This window comes from Nesoenas mayeri (genome assembly GCF_963082525.1).
Source record: "Nesoenas mayeri genome assembly, chromosome: 1".
NCBI classification, from domain to species: domain Eukaryota; kingdom Metazoa; phylum Chordata; class Aves; order Columbiformes; family Columbidae; genus Nesoenas; species Nesoenas mayeri.
The window spans coordinates 123616330-123640441 of record NC_137541.1 but is presented as its reverse complement, the minus strand read 5'-3'; the positions used below and the strand labels follow the sequence as shown (position 1 = coordinate 123640441).

General features: G+C 37.5%; 1 protein-coding gene across 1 annotated transcript in view; it reads right to left on the bottom strand.

Annotated features, from left to right (window-relative positions):
* Window positions 1-4333: 4333 nt before the first annotated feature.
* PAXBP1 (PAX3 and PAX7 binding protein 1) overlaps window positions 4334-24112 on the bottom strand; it is a 28026-nt gene continuing 8247 nt past the window's right edge. The window contains exons 7-18 of the mRNA XM_080356341.1: window positions 23855-24044; window positions 19194-19317; window positions 16822-16921; window positions 16260-16375; window positions 13794-13993; window positions 11659-11803; window positions 11379-11500; window positions 10546-10622; window positions 10219-10285; window positions 8504-8650; window positions 7966-8120; window positions 4334-5847 (exon numbers count right to left, since the gene is read on the bottom strand). Of these exons, the coding sequence (XP_080212467.1) occupies window positions 5730-5847; window positions 7966-8120; window positions 8504-8650; window positions 10219-10285; window positions 10546-10622; window positions 11379-11500; window positions 11659-11803; window positions 13794-13993; window positions 16260-16375; window positions 16822-16921; window positions 19194-19317; window positions 23855-24044 (1561 nt within the window). The 3' untranslated portion in view covers window positions 4334-5729. The remainder of the gene's footprint in view (window positions 5848-7965; window positions 8121-8503; window positions 8651-10218; window positions 10286-10545; window positions 10623-11378; window positions 11501-11658; window positions 11804-13793; window positions 13994-16259; window positions 16376-16821; window positions 16922-19193; window positions 19318-23854; window positions 24045-24112) is intronic.

The window sequence follows — 24112 nt, the reverse complement described above, 5'->3', positions numbered from 1 at the left end:
CGGTCTATAGTTACCCAAGTCATCCTCCTTGCCCTTTTTGAAGACTGGAGTGACATTTGCTTTCCTCCAGTCCTCAGGCACCTCTCCCATTTCCCATGACTTGGCAAAGATGATGGAGAGCAGTCTAGCAATGACCTCAGCCAGCTCCCTCAGCACCCGCAGGTGCATTCTATCCTGACTCATGGATTTATGGATGTCCAGATTGCCTAACTGCTCCCTAACCCAGTCCTCATCAACCAAGACAAACTCCTTCATTGTCTTGACTTCCTCTGGGGCCTCAGCAGTACAGGGTTCCTCAGGACAGCCTCCAGCAGAGTAGAGAGAGACAAAGAAGGCATTCAGTAACTCTGCCTTCTCTATGTCTTCTGTCACCAGGGTACCCACCTAGTTCATCAATGGGCCTACACTGCCTCTGGTGTTTGTTTTATCTGCCACATATTGGAAAAAGCTCTTCCTGTTGTCCTTGACCCCTCTCGCCAGGTTTAATTCTAAGGAGGCCTTAGCTTTCCTAGTTGCCTCCCTACACCCTCTGACAACAGCCTTATATTCTCCCCAAGTGGCCAGCCCCTCCTTCCATGATGTATGAACTCTCCTCTTCCACTTGAGCATACCCAGCAGTTCCCTGTTTAACCACGCAGGTCTCCTGGCTCTCTTCCTTGACTTCCTACGTGTCGGGATGCTCTGATCTTGTGCCCGGTAGAAACAGTCCCTGAACACTAACCAACTGTCTTGGGCCCCTTTACCTTCAAGCAGCCTTGCCCATGGGACTTCCCTTATCAGTTGCCTGAAAAGGCCGAAGTTTGCCGTGCTGAAGTCCAGGGTTGCAATTCTGCTTGCTATCCTGTTCCTGCCACACGAGATCCTGCACTCCACCGTTTCATGGTCGCTGCAATCAAGGCAGCCCTTATTTCATGGTGCAGATAGACTAAGTCACCTAACAATTGTAAAACTACCAAAGTTTTATGTTTATGCCTCACATGCAGGCCAAAATGGCTCAGCTCTGCTCCATCCTGTTGGTTGTGTGCAAGTTTCTCAAAAAAAAAAATGCACCAAAAAACCAACCGTCCTCCTCCTTGCAAGAACCATTTTTGAAGCCTCCTCGGAGTTCTCTTTTCTGGACACACTACAATTGACTCTGGCAGGAATGGTTTGTTTGTGACTTCATAGGTAAAGCTAATGGGCAGATCACAGGTATTGTTATTTCCTTTTAGAGCATTGATCACAGGACAGTTAATTTTCACTGGGCAACTAATAAGCCTGAGATGACAGGGATACTGCTTTAAAGCCCCACCATGGGTAAGAGGACAGTTCAGCCTCTTAAGACAAACATCACAAAGTCATTCTACCAAAGCTGCAGGTGCATATCCCATGCCCCAGTATAGATATATTTAGGATGCTTTCTAAAAAAATGCCTGCTTTGTAGAGTAACTTATGGAGAACTGAAAGCAGAACCACCAATTAGCAAACTTTTGCAGAAAATTAGATGTATCTGAAAGGAGGGGAAAGAGGAATCTTGGGGCTTCCTGTATCTGCACATTTTTTCTTCAAACTCCTCCATTTCACATTTCAGATTTCATTTTGTTTTCCTTTATAGCAAAGGACAAGGTTTTCTCTTTGCTATTCACATCCCTTAGGGTAAAGGTAATTCTGTAATAGCTGTAATACATAACTGTGTAATAAAATAATTATAATAATTATACTGTAATAATTCTGTAATATATTATCCTGTTAATAAAAATGTCAGACTGACAATTTTCTGTGCAATTTTTTCTTATGTGTTCTACATCTTTCCTTTTCCTAAACAACACTAACTACTGAGAAGGTTATTAGACTTTCTCACGAGTCCCTGTAGAGGTCTGGGCAGAAATAAGATTGCCATGTCATTTAGTGTGTTAGTACCTTCTCACATGGGATTTCATCATCATCTAAGACATCAGCCTCCTAACATGTTGTAATTATTCGTTAATTTTGATAGTGAACAGTGGGATACACATGGTAAACTGTGGGACAATAATGTTAATGTCCTCCATTATACCTCTATCAAGCAACTGTTGTGCAACATGGTTTAAAGATCATTGCATGAAGTATGACTGCTTTACTACTAGCATTAATTTGCATCAATAAATGAGATACAGGTGAAGTGGAAGCAGTGAAAGTGGTCATTTTGTTTATAAATAAAATTGGGTAACACTATTTACATAGAGTCTTTAAATGCCTGTACAATTCTAACCATTTATTACATACGAAAGGTGCCACTTTGCTCCAAATGAGAAGTTAGATTACACCCATAAATTTACTTCATTGCAGGTTTCTGCAAGCTACTGTTCTCCAAATGTGACCTTGTATGGGGATAGGAAGGAGAAACTCCTTGAGTGCACAAGGGCTTGGACACCACAGCCATGGGGTATCTTTGTTGTAGAGGAAGGACAGGCCAAGTGCAATATGAATAGCTGGTCTTCCACGGCAGTTAATTAGGAAAATTACTACAGGGTCTCTTGAAAAAAGATTCTCTGTAGCTGTAATTTATAATGAGGTTACAATGAAGATACTATCTTCATTCCCTCCCTTACAGTCCTAGTCACAATCCAAATTGGAGCAAAAAGCCTGGATTTTTAATGATGAATGTCTTGAACTTTGCTGCTCCACTAGTCTGGAGCTCCATTAGTAGTGTGCACACCTGCTGAAACCGCAGTTGCAAACCTGCATTTAAGTTTTATAGTTTATATATGTATATATACATACTGCTAGAAGAAAAGCCAAGTTGGAGGTGATAGCTGAAGGCTTGAATTTACAGCTTTTCTCCTCCCTGAACTACAGCCAGAGAGTCAGTGGGGAAATGACTCATCACAAGTATTCTTCCCAGTGAGGCAGTAGAGTCTGTGAATAAACACCATTTTCAACCCAAATCCGGTTCCTGTTGTTTTAATAGCCCAGCCCAACACACCACCACCCCAGGCAGAGCAAGGCTGAAGAGGGCTTGCAGAGTAGGTGGGCCACTGCTGAGCACCTTTTGGGAACGGGCCACCTTTTGTCAAGAGGCACCTGGCCCCAAAAGAGAATAGTTGACTCCAACCCTTTTCCTGCACTCTCTAGCATTATTACCCCCAGTGTTTGAAAAATTTCATAATTGAAAAGCCAAACTCCGACACCTCCTGGTCAAGTGCTTTCCTTGTTTCCCGGTGTTGAAATCTTGGAATCTGGCTTCAGCATCAGATGGCAGTCAAAATTCTGGATGCAGAAAAAACAGTGAAAAATGTTGGATTTTAGGTTGTTACTCAGTGATTCTGAACAAATTTGACAGTGCACAATGCAGATTTATCTTAATATATTCAGAGAGGACAAGCTCCTAAATTTTTGCAACTCTTTGAGTAATGTCAGTTGAATTCCATTGTCTAAATTATCCAAATAGAAATTAAGTACATTTTTCATCCCTGCAGTAACATTAGTTGCTAACATTCATTTGCAAACAGTAACACCAACTATCCAGTTGGACAACCGACCTAACTTAGCAGCACCGCTCTCAGAACTACAATATGTTTTATTCTGTCCACAGAATATACCACCCCCTCCACCCACATATATAATCACAGATGTAAGGGTAGCAGCTGTTCTGAATACTGGCAGTAGTTTTGTTGCACCATAAAAGCCTATGTTAAAGGTTTTAACCTGAAGCCAGCAAGTTAACCTTCACTGAGCTTTGTGCTGCAGTGGCTACACTAGAAAGAGTAGCCAAGTTAGACCATACAAAAGGTGTCTGAGCTGGGCATTCTCACCCTTGAGACCCTGTGAGTAGAAGGGAGGGCATGAGTTAAGATGCAAAAAAAGTCTGTGCAGTATTGGTCCTCCTAAAAACCAAGTAAACAAACACCCCCCCCCCCCCAAATCTAATTTTGTATATTTTTGTTGATTATCCCCCTTCTCTTTCCCTCAACCAAACATGCTACAACTTCGAATCTCTCTGATGTTACTTGAGTATAAACAAATACTCTCTTAGGAACATAAGCAGCATGGATTATTTGTGTCCTCTTCAGTCTAACAAAATACTGAAATCAGTAAAATCTTAAGCACAGAAAATGCCAAATCTGTCACTACTGAAAATAAACCATGTAACTACCAGCATGATAATATTTTGAAATATCTTAACTACCCTTCACGTCATTATATGAAGTCCAGTATTTATCCCATTGCTTTTTCAAAGTAAAGACATTTTTATTCACTCCAAAAATCCATCTTCTAAGGACTTTTTTTCTGACATATTGAAATAGAATAGGCCAGCACACACATCTTCTCCTCTACCACCTTCTCGAAGGAATAAAGCTTACCAAGTTGCTCCTTGATAGACGAGTTTATTGAAACAATTTTTAAAAGCAGGTATTTCTGAATGTAGTCCATCAATCCCAACAGTTCAGAAAAACAATGGTTCAGTGTCCAAATGAAGTGTGCAAGTTACAAATTGTACATTTTTAATATACTCATTTATACCACAACATGAGCATAGAATACAATGATTTCTTACGTTATTCAGTATGCCAATTTATTGCTACAGATCCCCCCAAATGCAGGGCACACCTGGAAATAGCTCTTAATCCAAGGCCATTACAGCTAATCCCATGCCTTGGACCACAAGATCAAGTCACTAGTGTTTTGCTGTAAACCACCATATTTTTAAGTTGTTTTCTTTTTAATTTACATCCAAATTACATGTTTTGTTTTGCAAGACTATTCTTAGGTGGTATTTAGTGGACAGTGTAACATTTTGATATTTAGTACAATATAAATACTTCAAATCACAGGATATACAATTTTCTTCACCTTCATTTTGTTTGACATCTTTAGCCATGCCAATCAGAAGAAACAGGTTCCACATATGAAAAAAACCAAAACCCTAACAAAACAAACAAAAAAAACCCAAACCACAAACAGTGAGCAAAAGGAACGAGGGCCCAGAGGTCATGGCTAAACTATTACTCCTACAAAATGAAAGGTGTTTGGGGTCTAGGAAGTGCTGTCATGTATACTTGTGCAATAATCACAAGCTCTTACTGTATGCCTGTACCAAAAAAAAGCAGTATTGATTTGGGTTTTCCTTTCTTTTATTTCTAAGAACGGTCTTAAGCATTCCATATTCTGAATGCAAATAATGTTTTAGCTATTGCAATGAGTGCAACACAACTGCTTTTTAAAGGTCAGGTTCCATTTGAAAGTGTCTCTACTCTAGCTCAAAGGATTTTCACATTTTTGAATGTTTTGCCAGCCCTTTTGACCAATACTACGATCATTTTATTGTCAAAATAAGTATTTTTTTACCAAACAAAAAGCTTGTAAAGCTTATTGAACAGTACAAGATCTCTATATCCAGTGTGAAAGCAACATGGTGGTATAAATATATGCATACATTGCATTACACATAATATAATATACACATTCCAGTTAACCATGGAACAATTAACAGGAGTAGATGACTACTAATCATGGGTACAAAGCATTTTTGTAAACAAGATTTTTGAGAAACTTTAAGGAAAATTTGATTTCTGGAAAGATGACAATCTTGGGATTCCATTTTTGTTTTCAAGTAAGTCAAATTTTTTTTTCTTTAAGGATGCTGTATATAAGAATGCACTTTGTATTAAAACAAAGATCAATACTTTACAGTTTAAGAAACTTTACATATGTACATAAATTACACATCAGGAATGGTTTTAAAGCTCAAAATGAGTTGTCAGAAAAGTCTATTTTCCTTCTATTAAAATCTTTAACTCTTTTACATTGTGATCATTTGCAACTGTCACAGCATGATCAAGTGCTCGGATACTTGCTAGAAGCTTTATGATCTGCTTTATGTGCTCCCTGCAAAAGAGGAAAGAGATCAATATAGGAATGGAACAATCATGTACAAATATTAGCATTGACTGAAGACTACATTATGAATCCATAGAGCAAATAATTTTCAGCTAACTTATCGTCTCCTCCACTTGCTTAGTCTGATGAAATAAGGTTGTTATCAGCTTTGTACTGAAATTGAAAAATTTATATTGGGAGTAGGAATTAGTCATACAGTGTGGTTTAATTCTAGATACAGTACAATCTCAAGGAAAATACTTGGATTACTTATGGTACTGTGCAATGAGTCACAGCTCTCCTGGTAACTAAGGTGCAAGCAAAAAAAAACCAGTCAAGGCAGCAAATATGCTTCAATGCATGCCTTAAAAACATACGAACTTCCCATCAACAAACTGCATTACAATTCAGGTCAGTCCAGGGAGCTTAGATTGAACAAACTGCTAGGAGGACTGTTCTTTGGCTGTCAAGAACAATTTTGGTAACTTGGTATGGGGATGGACATGAAATTTAGACAAGTCTCACAAAAAAATACTAGAACTTCAAAATCTATCTTAAAAATGCACCCAGCTGACGTGTGAAAAAGCATCCAATGTTTGGAAAACTAGCACCAGACATAGGTAAAGATACACCTCCCTCTTGGCAGAAGTTAATGCATTTTTGTTTCAAATAACTGTACCAGATTTTATATGAAAAGACATGACATTCTTCAGTTATAAAAAGTAATATTTCTCCTGCAGTCTTATTTTATCTGCTTAATGGCAACAATGGCAACAGATTTGTTGAATGCTGGGAAAAAGGAGGACAGAAGAAAGAAATTAAATTAAAACCCACTATGAAAAAAAGGAAAAAAAATTGGATGTTTCTCTTCCAATACAAAGTTTTTACCAAGTTCTCATTTCAGCTGGTAAAGAAAGTTCTTTCAAATTTACAAACAGGCTACCAAAATTAGTCTCTACTGGATTCTCTCTCAGCTCCCTTCATTTCAATTCCTGTATCACACTAGGCTAGGCATTTTGGTTTTACAAAGGAAGGAGCAAAAAGTCTGTTTTCAGTTTGAATCACAGGGAAATTTAAATTGGTATCTGACACTGTGGATACAAAGTTCTGAGGCATAATCGAAGCATGGATGAAAAGTTGTTTGAGCACAACTCAGTGTGGCACAAAGCTCAGTGTTTTCTGAAAATGAGACAATTCATATGCCACAGTCAAAAGTGACTCTAAAGATGGCGAAGTGTCTAATAAACAACATGGTAACTGTAAAAAAACCTGATACCACAAAAACCCCAAAACTTCTTAACTAAGATGTTTGTGATATGGTTTAAGGGTAATTTCTGTCTCTATGCTTCAGTGCTATGTATAAAATAAAAAAGGGAAAAGACTCTAATCCCCCAGAGATCTTCAATAATTGAAGAGTAACTCAACAACAGCTCAAGCAAGTTCAAATATCTAGAATGACTCATGCAGGTAGCAAGGGTTTGTCTTTTCAAGTTTCAACTGAAACATTAACCTTGAAAATTCTCCTTTTCATGCAACACAACAGAAATAAACAGTCTTCCAGCCTTGTTGTATTTCTGTGTATCTGCATAACAATTTTGGTTTTATTATTACTTAAAACAATACACCCATAGCATTTCAGGTGACTTAGCAGCAACATTTACACACCTAATCCAAAATTTAATTATGCTGGTTATCAGATACAAGTAAAGTGACTCCTTGATCTAGGGGAAAACAGGTTCATCTAGTTGGCTGTGTAAATAAAGCCAGAACTTTTGTACTCTACAAAAGCACAACTTGTAATTTAGAAGCCATGATGCAGGAATCTGCACCACAGTTCATAAGGTAGAACAGTCCAAAACCAGTAACTACAAAATTTGCCAGAAACTTGCCAGAACGAGGGACGCTAAGCATTACAAATGCTTCAAGATTTCCAGCAGTTGCTGTTTTCAGGCACCTTAAAAATCTCCCCATATACCATACCATAATATTTTAAAAGTTTGAGTTCACAATTGTTTCAAAAGACATGGAGCAGTATGAAGCTATGTACCCATGTTTGCATGCATCAGCAAAATAACACAAAGCACAAGAACTGCAGTGCAAGAATTGCATTAACGCAAAATAAGTTACCTTGCATTTCTCTTCTCTACATCAGAGCAACCAATGCTGTTTCTATAAATTGTATCAGCCAGATGGACAAGGTATCTACAGAAGTTTTCCAACTGAGAAATAGTCTTGTCTCCTTTTAGATTAGTAAACCACTGTTTAGGAAAGCAAGCAATTACCTAGACATAACAGGAAAAACAAAGTTAAAAAAAATGTAACAACATTTTAAAGCTATCTAACATGATTTGCAAAGTCTGCCAGGTAAGACTGCAGTTCCGAGGTCCAACTGAGTGAGGCTGGAGAGGGGCTGGGAAGGGAGAGATCCAGAATTCAAGAAGTAAAACACTGAAACTTACACTATACCTAAACCATCTACAGGTATGAGACAGAGAAGCTTCCCTTAGTTTACGTACTAAGAAAAAAAAAAAAAAAATCTATATTTTTCACTGGCATTATGATATCAATATATCAAAGCCAGTATTTTATAGACAACCTCAAGTTTTAACTACACTTTTCCTTAACTCGCAAATTTCAAGTGATTTTAAACCTTGATTTTACTTACACTTTGAGCTTTCTTAATGCTGTCCTCTCCATACTCCGAGTTTTGAAAAGCCATAAGAATATATCTGTTTAGCAGACCATCTATTGACAGTTCCTGAAGAGTTTTGTTTGAAAGGATTCCATACCACTGGAGAAAGTTTCCTAATAACTGAAAATACAACACAGGGAAACTAAGTATTTTAAAATGTACTGAAACGATAAAGTTGATCAAACACTCTAGAGCCTCTTCAAATGTAACAGCACAGCCAAGATAAGCGGAGGAAATATGCCTTCTGTTCATTTCAAAACTATTCAGAATCAATAAAGGACCAGCTAAGAGTGTTATGAATTCTCACACAACCACCCCCAACCACAACTTTGCTCATATTTTGCAAGAGAAATCAGAAAAAAAAAGAAGTTTTAAGTCACCTAGTTCTCAAAATTTGATGTCAATGTCAAGTGAGGCCTAGCATTGCCATAGGGGGACAAATTCACAGCCCATTTGTCAATCCAATCCCTAGCTATGCTGACAGGATACCCTGATTCCCAAGGCACAGTGACACAAGAGACAGAGAAGGTGTCACAGTGGGTGCTGGCTAAGCCACCTGTACAGCTGCTATTCCCCACTGGTGTATGGCCCGTGAATTGCTCCAGCCTCCTACAAATGAACGTTGCCAGCAGTTTACTGATGAGGCAGATCACCAGGAAACAGCAGACAAGCGCTTGCCTCCCAGCTTCTATTTCTGCCAGTCTGCGATGCTATAACTGACTTGCTAGCGCGAGAGAGATGTATTTTTAATGCCTCCCTAAAATAAAACGGCGGTAACAGCACGCATAGTTCTCAGCTGCCCAGGCTCCGATAGACATTACCAGAAGCAGGCAATTTCACTCTTAAAAGAGACACAAGCCCTAAACAAGGAACCTTTTAATGCTTTTAACAACATTTTAATAAATGATATTTGAACGGTTTTTGCTCTAGACAGCATTTAAGGAGTTAACTTTTATTTCCAAGTGAAACTATTCAGAATACAATCTCCTCTGCTGCTGTAGTTTACATAGAAAATTCCAGATAAGAGTTCTGTTAGCTTGATCGTGGAGATCAGCAGTTTAATTGACAGGGGTCTGATACTTTATTTTCCTGTTCAGCTGAGAGTTTATTTCCTTCACAGCCTTATACTGGACATACACTGCATCAGTCATAGCTTCTTACATACCTCTGCAAACTCTACATTGCACATTCCACACATAGAGACTTTCTGCCACACTCTTTATCATTTCAATGAAACTAAGATTACAAATGCTCTCACACTTTTTCAAATAGCAGTGAGTTTTCCAAACAGGGTCAAGTTATTTTCATGAAGATTCTCATACTATATATTCAAAACAAAACAAAGCCCAAAAACCAAAAACTCCCCCAACAACAAACCAAACCAAGCTCTCTCATTTGCGCATAAGGGAAATAAATGCACCGTATTTTATTCTGTCAAGCACAATGACATTAAAAAGAAGTGGGTTGAGTATGCCAAGTAAACCCACAACACACAAGTTAAAATGATGGTGCTTTCACTTGGCAATCTTTTGAAGAGTGCATAGTGCATTATCAAAGACTAAGAATCCTCATTTAGAGTTCTTTCAACTAAAGTCAAAGCAATTTCCATCTACCATTTTCCACAAATTTGAAAAGGATTTTATTGCTACACTAGACCAAAGATTCAATGGATGTATTTACTAACTTACCTTGACAGAGGACCAAAACTGACGTTGGAAAAACAAATATGGACCAGAGTTCTTGTTTTCTAAGACGCTGGAAAGTAAGAGATTTCTTTAATGAGCAACCAAGAGCATCTCTGTCTGGAGTTTGCTGGCTTCCTCCTTCCCACACACAGATCATTCCTATAAACATTCCCTTCCATCCTGCTTGTCCTTGCTAAATCCTCACAGCACGATAACGATCTCCTGTATCCAGCCAGTGAATCATACTGGGAAAAAAAACCCTGTCAACTACAGACAGAAGACACTGACTTGCTAATAAAGGTCTGACACCATAGTTAAATGCAAACTTACTTTTTTGGATATAAGGGCATGAATACATCATCATCTAGTGTTCTCCTCATTCTTAGCAACAATGCCTTTAAAAGCATCTGAAACAGATAATTTTTTTAAAAAAGTGTCCAAAACACTGCTTACTAGTTAACCACTCAGAAATCAGTTTTCAAGGCAACAAAAAACATTTGTGACCCCAACAGTAAGAGGCGTACATATTTAAGCACATGTATAAACGAAGTTTTAGAGAAGCCTATGATAATTAACAAAGCTGAAATTTGACACTTTCAATAAAAACTGAAGGCAATGGAATTACTTCATAGTTAAGCCTGGCTACACAATTAGCTACTGTGAAGTCATGGCTTTTGTAATTTTTAATAATCTGCTAACTTCCCCATACACACGCACTTAGACCCTTCTCCCATTACTCTAAAAGCAATGCATACATTGCATTGGCTGTAGCACCTGAACTCATGACATCAGCTACTGTAATTCATAGAAGATAAGTAAAACAATCAAATTTCAAGGCAATGCATTTGAAAAGGTTACAAATATCTACAAAAGAAAAGCCTAACTATTTGTGGCTGATCCTCAAAGCAAAACTGCAGACCAGAAAGTCTTAGTGCATTTGGTATCTTTTTTCATCTCTATCATCTATTTTGGGGAGACTTCACTGAGTTTCTTCTAATTTATCACTGTACTTGGTTCTCTGTATCTAGGCTGCAGAGCATCAAATAACTGCAAAATTATCTTTCTTGCTCCTCACTAAGCATGCTGTGTTCTCCAACATAGTATATTAAAAAGATATTCAAATTCCTTAACTTATCTAAGATATGTAAGAAAAAACAACTTACTTGTGTATTTTTGTTTTCTGCATTCACCACTGAAGGATATCCATCTACTAGTTTCTGTACCATTTCTACCATTCTAGATGTTTGTGTTGTAGAAAAAGGATCCCATATATTTTCAGAAATCACTGTAAGAGATCAAAGAATTACTCCACTTTGCAAATAATCAAATACAGGTACTAAGACAGCCAGACATTAATTTACAAAACAGTAAAATCTCAAAGCACAAACAAGCATCAGCTCCCACAGACATCCCTTTTCCCCAGTTTTCTTTCTAAGACTATACCTGTTAATTTAGGGAGAACAACTCTTTCTACAATGGTAGGCAACAGTGAAATATCCGCATCATCTTTCACTTGCTCCTGTTCTTCACAGCCATAAAATAGCAATGATTCAAACCACAACATGGTCTCAAAATCTCGACACTTGCCCTAATAAAAAAAGAACGGAGGTTAGATTCCTAAGCACAGATTTTAAGCCAACACACCATCAACAACAACAACAAAATATTTGTGCAAATATGATACACTCACAAACCAGAACAAAACTACTTTAAAACAGTCTACCAAGTAGCCTACAAAGTAGGCTAAGCAGGCAGGCTAAGCAGCAATCTAGTCCTTTTTGTCCACATGTCAGGTATTCATCTGCACTGGAAAAAATAATAATAATTAAAAAAAGAAAAATATAAGTGCCTCTCTGTAGTCTCTTAACCTGGCACAAGGATGGGAAAATTACTTCCGCTCCTGCTTTAGCTCCTCTGCTTCTGAAGCAGACATACTGTTTCCTTCAGAAACACAGGCAAAGCCTGATTCCTACAAAGTGAAGAAAATGTCCTGCCTCTTTGCCTGGACACTACTAATCATGCCATCACAGGTCAGATTAGTGTCTATGGGCAACTCAACCCAATTGAAACCTGAGAGATGATGGGGAGCAAGGTCAGTTTTCCACAAAACAGCTGAATGAACCAATTCATTCTACAAACACAGAATCGCTAGATCTAATAAAAGTGAAAATGGTTGAAATAAGAGTTTTTTTGGCAGCTGTTGCCCTACAGATTTTAGCTTCTAATTAGACCTGAGTCAAATAAAAGCCCACAGATTGGGTAAAAGTGAGAACTATAGTTCATTTGTGCTTCATTATAAACCCATGTTTTCTGGATTAAAACCCTCTTTTTATGAATGATTTGTAATTTTTCTAACTTAACAAAAAGCTTAACAGGACCAGTAATATGGAGTAGTGAAAACGATCACGTATGAGAATCCTGTACCACGTCTCCAACGAACCTGAGCTTTTTCTTGCCAGCTGGGAACTCACATAGAAATACCACGGGAGAAGAGAGAATTTATAAAAACAGTTTTGAATTTAGTGAGGATACCCTTCACATATTTTCCCCAATTTGTTCAAATTAAATACTCTGAATGGTCTCTGAAGAAGACTCTTGCTTCCCTTCCTCTGCAATCAGAGCAGAGGCAACAGAAGATCCCCTTCTATAAATATTTTCTTAGTAGTTAAGAAAATAAAAACACTTCTGAAAACAGGAGAGATTAGGTCATTTGTGAGATAGGCTGACACATCTGCAGACAGTGCTGTAGATGAGCTAAGTTTTGAAAGGGGAGAAGACAGTCTGCCTTATAAGCCCAGTTTCCTAACAAACCAAGCTCATGCAATTGCACTCACTTTGCTTAGACACACTCCTGTCCCACACTAAAAGCCAACATGGCAGAAAAAAAGTAAGTTCCTACCAGTATAGTGAAAATAAGCAGTTGACTGCAGCAGAAATACTTTACAAGAAGTTCCACTGGTAGGAAGAATAGAGCGGGAGTCAAAAGTAACCTGAACTGTGTGTCCTGATGGCTACTCATGTCAGCACTCATGTGCAGACTGGACACTGAACATGTGCCAGGAATACTGGGCTGTGACAATGCTGTCCTGCTCTTCCCATGCTCTCTACTTAATCACTGGGCAACGAGTACTATGAGGAATACTTGGAAATTGCCAACCAGCTCTACAGGGTAAGAAGGTGTAGGAGAAAGACAGACAGCGTAGAGACAGAGATTATAAATGAATATTAAAAAAACTTCTGAAGAAACAACATCTCTAGAATCACAGCGTTCTGCTAAGTATTTTAACACCTAAATGTATTATTTAAGGAGTTGTTTGGCTCTTGGTCTATACCACTCACAGAGGTGGTACTGGCATGTGGTGAACTGAACTTTGGCCTGCTGGGAAGACACGGGACAACATTCCAGAAACTCCCCAGAAAATCTTCACCCCAAGAGGGGTTCCCATTTTAAACTTCATGCCTAGAACACCACATTTAGAAGAAGCACACATTAAGAGTGCAATTTACTTTGCTCTACAGAAGCATGAAAGAACAACTATCTAGAAGCTTACACAGAAGTTTCTTGCACATGATCTTACCTCCAAAGGAGTCCAAATAAGCAGCTGAAGTCTGATTAAAGGGTTAAACAGCTTTGGTAAGCAAAGGCCAATATAAGCATCCTTGTAAGAAGCAAAATACTTTGAGCGCCAAGCTTCAAACTGTGACTTGATACAATCAATTGAGCAAAAGCTTTCCAAAACATCTTCAAAAACTTTGCTGGATTCTTTCAATATACGATCTGGTGGGGAAGAAAAACAGTAATAAATTAGTCACCTATTGCCTGTAATACCTCTTTCAAGATAGACTTTGATGCTCACTGGTCTAAGCTAACTCCTAAGAACACAACCAAAACAACCATCACCTTTAGAAGTTCCCTTACTTCTGCCTCAAATGCACAAAGCAATAAAACCATGAGCACATAACTACTTTCGGATATACTGTTTAATCAAAGGTCTTACTTTGAACATTTCATACAACGATTTTCATTTAGTAGACACTAGGCTGGTGATGAGCTTGGCTGTACTTGCAGAGGTAAGTGTGGATCTAACTTCGAAGGTGGCCTTGCTCTACATGGGAGTTTGGAACAGCTGATCTCCAGGTTCATTCCAACCCAAATTGTTCTACAACTTCGCTCATCCAAGTGCAAGTAAAGGAGGGGATTTCACATCAGCCTACTGAAATGGCACTTCAGACAGAGTGGGTTCTGGCAGACACCATACTAAACAGCTGAACTGGGCAACCATTACAATCCCTCAGCATCTTAATTTTTTTTGTATTTACAGTACCAATATTATATGCAGTCCAAAACTTTCTCTCTCTGTTTTATTTTCCCTTTATCTTTTCTAATTCTTAGGCTTAATTTAATTTTAATCAGTCATTTTTGTTGCAGCCACAGTTTTAAATGTTCAGCTACAGTAGTAACCTGCACACAACTAACATAACTAGTGCACACAGCAGGCAGAGACAGGGCCGAAGGAATATGAGATTATGTCACATATACACACTTTTCACACTGGGACCAAGAACAGATGCTACAAATAAAGTTAGCCGGTTCCGTATAGCTCACTGCTGATTCTGGACTGGCCTGAGAGCTACGAATGATTAAAAGAAACAGCTTTGGAAATACTATGCTTACTCAGAAACTGATGAGACTCCTACAAAAGATTTTTGTAGAAGTGCCAAGTTACAAAGAGCAATTCAACCACACTGTATTTTTAATGTAGATAATTTAACTTAGCAAACTTAATTATAGCACCTAACAACCCTAAACCAGTTACTGTGTTTATCAAAGAGTTCTCTCCCTGCATCTGCAACTTTGGTAAATCAGCCAGTAACTAAGGTGTAGAAACTGTTCGCATTTCTGAAGGATCCAACTGCTAGACAGTTGATCTAATTGCTTTTTTAATCTGTTCATACTTCGGGTCTCCACAACCACCTACAGCAATGACTATGGCATTTTTATCACACTCTCTGTGGGAAGTGACTTGTTTACTTCAAACCTAACTTGTCACTTCACGCCCCCTGCATCTCTCACTGCGAAAAGTCAGCATCATTCTCCTAGCTGAAGAGTCCAAAACCATTTAATCCCTCCTCACATATAACCCAAGCAATTCTATGCACGTGATCCTTGCTGCTCCTCTTCTCCACATTTCATCTAATCTCATTAAATCCCCTTTAAACAGAGAGAATGATAATTGCACTCAGGTTAAAAATGAGAACGTAACAGGATAACTACAGCAATGTTCTACTTTCTTCACTACTGTTTTCACAGTAACTACTAGATTTTTTTTGCCTTTTAACTGCTGCTGTAGCAGATGACTGTTTGATCAAACTATCCCTACCTCCCCAAACCTCAGGTTTCCTGAAGTTCTCCCAATGCTTAAGAGGCACTAGCTTAATTTACAACCCCCTTCACTGCATAATTAGGGTTATGCATAATTAAATAATAATGGTTACTTTGAGCAAACCAATCATAAAGCTGCAGATGAATTTCAAATCAAGTCAGTACCAGAAAATCTTTCTGCAGAGTTTGCAGATGGCAGAAAACCATGTTGAATGCAAAGTTTGCCTGGCTGTAACAAGAGTCCACAAAACTTTCGTCATTGGATTTCTAGATGCTTACGCAAAACTCCAGAAAATACTTCCTATTAGACAAAAAAAAGGTTTCTAAAGCACTGAGGTTTTCAGAATAAACCACATCACAAATTAGAAGGAAGACCTAGTATCCACTGAAGGTCCTAAAAAGCTTATTGTTTGACAGCACAATAATGTTCAAATTAAATAACAAGAATCTCACTAAGGATGGTGTATTTAGTTAGCTGCAAGCTATGCAACAGGTTGGAGAAATAGACTGTTTTGGTCACACTGACGATCCAGCAAGGGACAGTTTCTAAACTTTCCCCAAAATACAGTGAAATATACAGACAAGGCTGCATTTGGATCAATTGGTTTTTCTGCCAAATATTCTGTATTTTGTTACATGAAGCTTCAGTAGCTTTTCTAACCTCGCTCCATGTTGAAGTTTGTAATATCTGTTGAAGTTTCCTCATCATCACTGGAAAGGCCTTCAAGGTGATCTGCCATCTTCCCAGTTTGCTCTCTTGCTTGTCTACGGCGAGTTCTGAAAAAGAACAGTGGTATAAAACAGCTATTGCTTTCTTCTCCCCCCTTATACAATGAACAGACCTGCCTAAGCTTGCCGTAACTTTTCATGCAAGGAAATTCAGGTTGAAAAAAACTTTCACTATGTTACCACCTCAAATGTTCCACTATGTTGCTGCCTCAAACAATGGAAAGAAATCAGAGACCATATAGATATGGAATGGGTTTACCATGCTTTCTTTCAGCAGCTTTAAATCACTACCATGTAATGGTGCCTGGTTTTGTACACTTACAGGCTAAGATGGGATACAGAAGAACATCCCTGCCCAGCCACCAGCTTAAGGGTTTTCTTCCTTTTCCAGGAAAGAAGCAAACATTGCTACTTCTGTTACTGTGTCACACAGGACAACTGTATTCTGCAAGCAGGTAGAGACTTGTAATAGACAAGAAATCTCAAAACTCTACCTTCTAGCCTCTCTTTCTGCAGTCCGACGCTTTACTTGTTCTTGATAGATCACTCTGTCTCGTCCAAAAGACTCAAGATTTGGTGCCATCAGGGCTTTATCTGTGAAATTACATTGATGAAAATTAAAATGCTTATCTACAATTACATAAATGTGTTGTAGGCAGTTTCATAAGAGCCTTTACCTACTTTAAACTAAGTGCAATTTGAAGCAGAAAGTTGAAGTTTTCAAAAAGGTGCACCCAGAAGCCTGAATTTGCAAGTGCAGAGGTTAAAAGAGGAAGTAGTGGAGTGTGAAAAAATCTCCACTTAAATGTCAAATAGCTTTCACTAAACTTCACTATCATCCCTCTCACAACAGTGCCCAACTATATAAAAGCTAATAGTTTTTATAGAGATTGCTCAAACTGAATGTTCCAAGATGAAAAGTGTGCCTTATATAAACACGTTCACCATGTATCTTTTGAAAAGAATAAAAAGAATAAAAAGAAAAGCAGAGAAGAGTGACCAGAGCAGATATGATATTTCTGAGTTCTAGTCACAGTGCTCTCTAAGTTTATAGGCTTTAGACTGCCTAAAGTTTAAAACACATCAAAATCTACAGCATAATGAATCATCTTCCTTCCTCTTTTTCAGCTGCAATTCATTATAGATGTTTCTGATTATAGAAAACAACACAGCTAACCACTGAAGCAGCAGGCAGACCCAAGTGTGTTTCCAGTTCATCCTTTTCAGGTAAATCTTTAAAAGTGGATTGAATGTTAGCCAGTGACCAAGTCCACCCACTAAAATACAACCATCAAAATTTAAACAAAAGCCTACCCAAATTTCAAGAGTAAGTTTACATGTCCTAACTCAATCTATTTACAAATCCATTTAAAAAATATTAATGATGATCTGTGTCAGTATTCCAATTCTATACCAGAACTACTAAGAGCTTTAACATAGGGATGATGCCATTGTTTTTCCACTTTAAAAAATGTTATTTGAAGCTGAGCTACTTGTCTTTACACAGAAGTGAAGCACAAGTGGGCAGGCCAACTTAAATTCACTTCTAGCCCCTTAGTGTCGCTACACTGTATGAAGAAAAGCAGATCATCTATGTCTGCAACACACCCCAAATCAAAGGCTGGCATAATTTCTTAGTTTCTCTGATGATCTGAGGCACAAAACTGAACTATGTCTAGACACAGTGAAATTCATCCTCAAGACTCCCAGATACTAAATAAGATCTCCCTTTAAAACCTAGCCTTGACAAGTACATGTATTCCCACCCCACCATTAAATTCCAGTCTAAAATTATTCATTCCAAGCTTCTTTTAGGAAAAATGTTCCAAGCACATCAGGTTTCTAGTTCTCATAACAGCATTTTCATGGTAAAACAGCAAGGCCTACATGCGATGCCTGGGGCTCCAAATAAAGCTGTAAAGGGAATAGGTATGCTAACCACTCTTGTAAAGGGATGGCCAACTCTGATGCCCTAATGCTTTATCACCCTCAGTAAGTTCTATCTAATGGTATTAAAAAAAATCACCTCTGGACACACCCTGACAGAAGAGGAAACGGATTTCTTATGGCATTTTAGGTCAGCAACAGGACAGAGAAGAAAGCAGTGTTTTAAAATGGGAAGCTCTCCAAAGCAGAGAGACAATTACTATTAATATGGTATTTTACCTGTTGTTTAACATGCTGAATAAAACTTCCTCCAAGGAACATTGAATTCCATACAAGTTAACATTCATACTTTTGTCGAGTTTTACAAATTGAAGATTAATCACAACAAGGACTCTTCAATGAGAATCCCCCATCCACACACTCACAGTAAGCAGGCATTTTAACTGGCTAATTTTAAGCTGTATTTCATACAGAGTCACCTTGTATTAGTCTGAATTTTAACAATGGCATCAGTCTCTTCCAGTTCCTTAGCTATACCAGTCAAGTGCCTGAAATGAAATACTATGCTGCCTACAAAAGAGTGCATTAGATAGAAGTCAACTCCAGCCCAGCGCATCATGGCTTTGTAGAGTTAAATGTAGATGTTATGGGAAATTTATACATTCAAGGAGATTAAAAAAAAAGTCCTGATATAAGAGGAAAATTGATTGTCACATGCTACCACTACTACCACTGCCACCATGCACACATTTTCAGTGCTAGGAAAGAGAAAATATAGTTAAGAGCAACAGAAAGGAAAGATGAAGTTAGAGTTAAGCTTTGAGTTTAAAACAAAAAAGATTAGAGAACTTTTAATCTAAACCTGCTTCTACCCATCTCAAGGATAAACTTTTAGTCATAAACATTTACATTTAATTTAAGCCATATTAAGTAAACAAGGTTGTTTAATGAATAATAAAAACCTTCAAGATGGACTGACTTGAATGGCTTGAAAACTCCGAAGATTCATCTTTAATATCATCTTGTCGTCTTTGGACAAGGCGGGAAGCTCGCTGTTTGTACAGCTGGTGCATTGCAGATTCAAGCTCATTAATCAGAGGCACCTGTAAAAATACAACACACTACGTAACACCAAATTCTTCAGGTGCTTAGTTTCTGGGGTACCGTACTATTCCGAAGCATAATGCTGTCACTGTACTTCTAGCAGCACAAACTGTTGCCTTCTACCCATTTGTATCACTTGGACCAGTAAATATTTCAATGTGAAGAAAATGCATGCACTTAGTAACGTCGACAGCTTTCAACTGTAGCAACAGCATTCTGAAAGTAACTTCTGTTGGCTGAATGAGAGACTGTGAAATGTTATTTCAAGTGTATGTTTTCTCTAGCAAGTGTGCTCTGTATTGTGTTAAAATGCTTACAATTCTCAGACCTTAGATTCTTCTCTATCTTTAAACAAGAATGGAGTAGTATTCTACACATTAATGTGAAAATAACTGGACTGTACACAGTGAAAAAACAAAACATGAATCTAACCTCCTGAAGTCAACTTTTAAGTGGACTAAATTTCAGTAGCAACTATAGCAAAAACAGATGATGTTATAACAACTAGGAATTTCTTGACATTAAACAGTAGATTCTCTGCTTACTTTTGCAAAAAGTCATTTCCTGGGACAAGCTGAAATTAGATCATTAAAAATATTCAAACACAAACCAGAACTCTTCAAAATCTCTGAATTTGGAAAGGTAACTCGTCTTGGTATGAATTTTAAGGCCATATCCTCCTTACCTCCAACACATATGCTTAGCCCAGAGTCTTCCAGCTTTTAGCTCAAATATTTCATTGCTGCCTACCACCTAAGCTTTTTTTAATTCAAAACAAAGGCTAAAATAAATGTTTTCTGATGTAATTTAGAATGTGACTCATCATCTATTAAAGAACCTCCTCCAGTAAAACGTAAGGTTGTGAGATCATCGCTACAGGGCCATTTCAGCTGTCTGAGACAGACATCAGGAGATATTAAAAAGAAAAATACTAGCTCTTTGTGGTATAAATTGGGCTACAGAGATTAAAATGAAAGCAACTCCATACCAACTCAAAATATGTAGAACTTCCTTTTGGAGAAAGCAGCAGAGAGAACTAGGAGAAGGTAATATCCCAGTGCTGGAAGTGCATATTCTGAATTTTAGACAATTTTGTAAACAGAAACAATAATTAAAACCAAACAAGCTAGTTTTACTGTAGTTTACCATAGAAAATATAGCTTCTTCTCTTAAGTGTGTAAAGGGAATTCTAGAATTGAAAAGTTAAATGAAAATTTTTCAAAGCATCTGTAGAGGTTCTTTCTAGAATTGCCTCAGGATTAAAAAAAACAACAGTTACGGATTCAGATATATCAATCCACTCAAAATATTTCCTATGTAAAACACAAGAAACTTAGAAGCCACTATTCTTCTATTATCAATACTGTGGTTGGATGAATGACTAACAATTTCATTGACTACTATAAAGTTACAGCTCTCGTTCATTGTGTTTTGTTTAGTCAGTACCTCAAAAACTGTGTTTTGGGGTTTTTTTCCTTCACTTTCACTGTCAACAGTCTAGGAAGAAAAGTGAAAAGCTCTCTGAATATTTAGGTGCCAAGGATAATTGTAACCTACAGCCCTCCTCTCTGACACACACAGTGTGTTTTGATAATTTGCTTTTGCAGGTAAAATAACAGTTCATCTAACTGTACTGTCAAAGATATGCTCAGAACTATTTAATCTTTCTGTATCCGTTGCACATCCCTACATTCAAAATGTAAAAACACCGTTACAACTTTCTAGCCTTCTCAGAAAGCATAATTTTGACAGTAATTACTTGAAAATGAAGTCATGCAAGCATCTCCAGCTCCACTGTTTTTATCACTTATGGAAAAAAAAATCATGCAGGATTTGACATTTCTGTTGCTTGTTTCTAAAATGTGCATAACTGCTGTCTCATTATACTCTCCATCACACCTTACCAATGAGCAAAGTGTTTCTAACGTCCAGAATCTCTTCAAAACAGAAAACAAACAAAATGGTTTTGATTGGTTGGTGGTCACAAAGGATTGAGCAGAAATAAGATGGTAGGGGGAAGAAAGTCTAACTTACACCTTTTTTTCCCCGAAATGAATTCAACAGACATACGAGAAAACTCTAGGAGAATGGACAAGTATATTGTGCACCCATTAGTACTTCTTCAGCAAACTACTTCCTCATTCAGATCAGTATCAATGTGAATTCGACTAATAATTGTGACTAGTCCTAACAAAATAATAAGAAAGCATCAAAACATCATATTTGAAAGGACAGGGAGGGATCTAGCTTTATACTTACTTAGAATTTGTGTTCATATATGCATGTGTGTATATATATGTACATACCCATATATATACACACAATATTGTTATTACACATATTGATACATATTTTATATGCTTAGGTATGTTACAGTAACAGCTACCTACATTATAAACACACATAGTCTTTAAATATGAAGTAATCAGGGCACAGGTTCTAGAAAAAGCCAAAGGTAATTTATCCCTACACTCAAAAGATAGGAATTTACTGTCCTGCTGCATTTTGTTAGTTCATTTAAATAAAAACTGATACTGATTTTATAACTTCATCCCCTTCCCCCACCACCTTTTTAAAAAACCTTGTGGTGTTCTGTGGGCTATTGTTCTTGAATTTGATAGCACTTTTATCATGCTGAAAGCACTGAATTCCCAAACAGATTATGTCAAGGAAGTGAGCAATTTTAGGACATAATAATAAATGTAATGCTCCTGCTAAACTGATCACGTCACCTCCCAATTTTGCAACTCCTTGTACATACAGATACTGCAGCAGCCTCCAACTGAAAACAGCAAAACTCTGCGAATGCTCCTAAGAAGCATGAGATGATACAAATCACATCTTAAAAAGTTCAATGGTCTGGCACAGCAGGTGGAGCATGGGGAGGGTGGGAAGGGGGAAGAAGGTATTCAGGTGTAGAATCCTTAAAAGACCAGCTACCAGGAAATCAAAGGCATATTGTAAGAAAGCAACTTTAGGAGCTTGTTAAATTATCAGCATCTAATTTGCCGTATAATGGCTGGAATTAATTTATTCCCTATTATAGCTAGATAGGTCAATAATCTTCCTACAAAGTGAATGGAAATCGTTACGCTATTAATTAACAGTAAGGTTTCCCGGTTTATACCAGATCTGGGAGACTAAAGGGCTTGGTTTACGCTCAGAATGGTGCATTCTAAAACAATCTGTTTAGAGAAAACATTTGAACAAGACAGCATGGGCTACCAAGGAGAACCTCCAGACATGCATGGCTTACAGTTACCACAAAAGAAATGTAACAACAGGCCTTTGGAAAGCAAATGCCGAACAGATACAGGTATTTAATTTGTCTTCTGAAATACAAATTTATCTCAGAGAAAGAATGTAAAAGTGATCTTTAAGTAAGAATCTAGACATCTGGACAACCAACACTGACACAGATGCAAAGGAAAGTACCTTTCCTACCCCTCACCAGCTAATGCAAATACAGACTCCGGAATACTGCTGTGTTAGTGAGCAATATCTACTGTAACTAACCAATTAGCTGAGTCAATTAATTGGTCCACACTTCCTGGCTTTGTTCACGACAAAGTTATTCTCCAGTTCACAGGGTTGAAGATGGGACTCTCCCAATAACAACTAATGCTGGACAACTAACATCTAACTGATTAGCAACCCCTTATATTCCATTATATTGCTCTCCCATACCTAACAAGTCAGGTAAGCAGTAGTTTCAACTACTCTAGCAGTTCTCATAGCTAACATACTAAGAAGATAATATACTGTTGTATTCAAGTCAGAAGACAAGGAAGAAATAGGCTATGTACTGCTAACTGCATTTTACAGCTCCTGGCTTTTTTATTTTTATATATATATATATATATATATACACACACACACATATATATAAATATATATATACATATATATTTATATTCAGGAGCTCCTGTTATATTTACAACAAAGTAAGTAACTAAACCATAATGAATAACATAAGACAGACTAAGTTTTCAACTTAGACATATACAAAAGTATCACACTACATGAAAGAAGTATATTTTTAAGTTTGAGTGTCTTCAGACAGCTATACTAGTTTTACTAGAGCAATACTGAGTATGTGAAACTGCCTGGCAGGAAGAAGTTCATAATAACACACAAAATACAAGTATTTGTTGCTGTATTCATAAAGCATTCCAGAAAATAGGAATGTTGTAATTCAGCCCTTATTTTTGTTAACCTGATATCCAACACAAGAGCAGCATCTGAGTAAAGTTGAAATGCCAGAATATTTACCAAAATTCTAAAGACATACAATCTCAGTGTATTTTTAGGAGATCTAAAGTCAGTGATCTCTTAATTCTGAAAGAGAGATTTTTGATGATCAATTTAACGTGATGAAATTTATCTTTTCAACCCTCAAATAATCAAACCTTTGGAAGAATATGTTCTCAGGGCACTGTTTTTTCAAAAAGAGGGAGATGTGGTGTTTGGCATGTACTACGGAGCTTTTTTTTTTTTTTTTTTTAGAAAAAAATATGAATGTTTTTGCATCCTTACCTTTTCACTGAAACATTCAAGCAAGTCTTGGACATACCCTCGCATTTCTTGCAAAAACTTATACTGTTCACCAATACCCCCAGAAGACCCTTCTAATCTTTCAATTGCCTTGGTAGAGTCCTCTCGGCTTTGCTGATGTTTCTCATATTGCTGCCGATTAGCTTTGTGCAATTCTTTCATAGAGTCCAACCTGAAGGGCAATGGATAAATAGCAAATTTACATCCCAAAGTCTATACATTTCAGACCGTTGAGATATT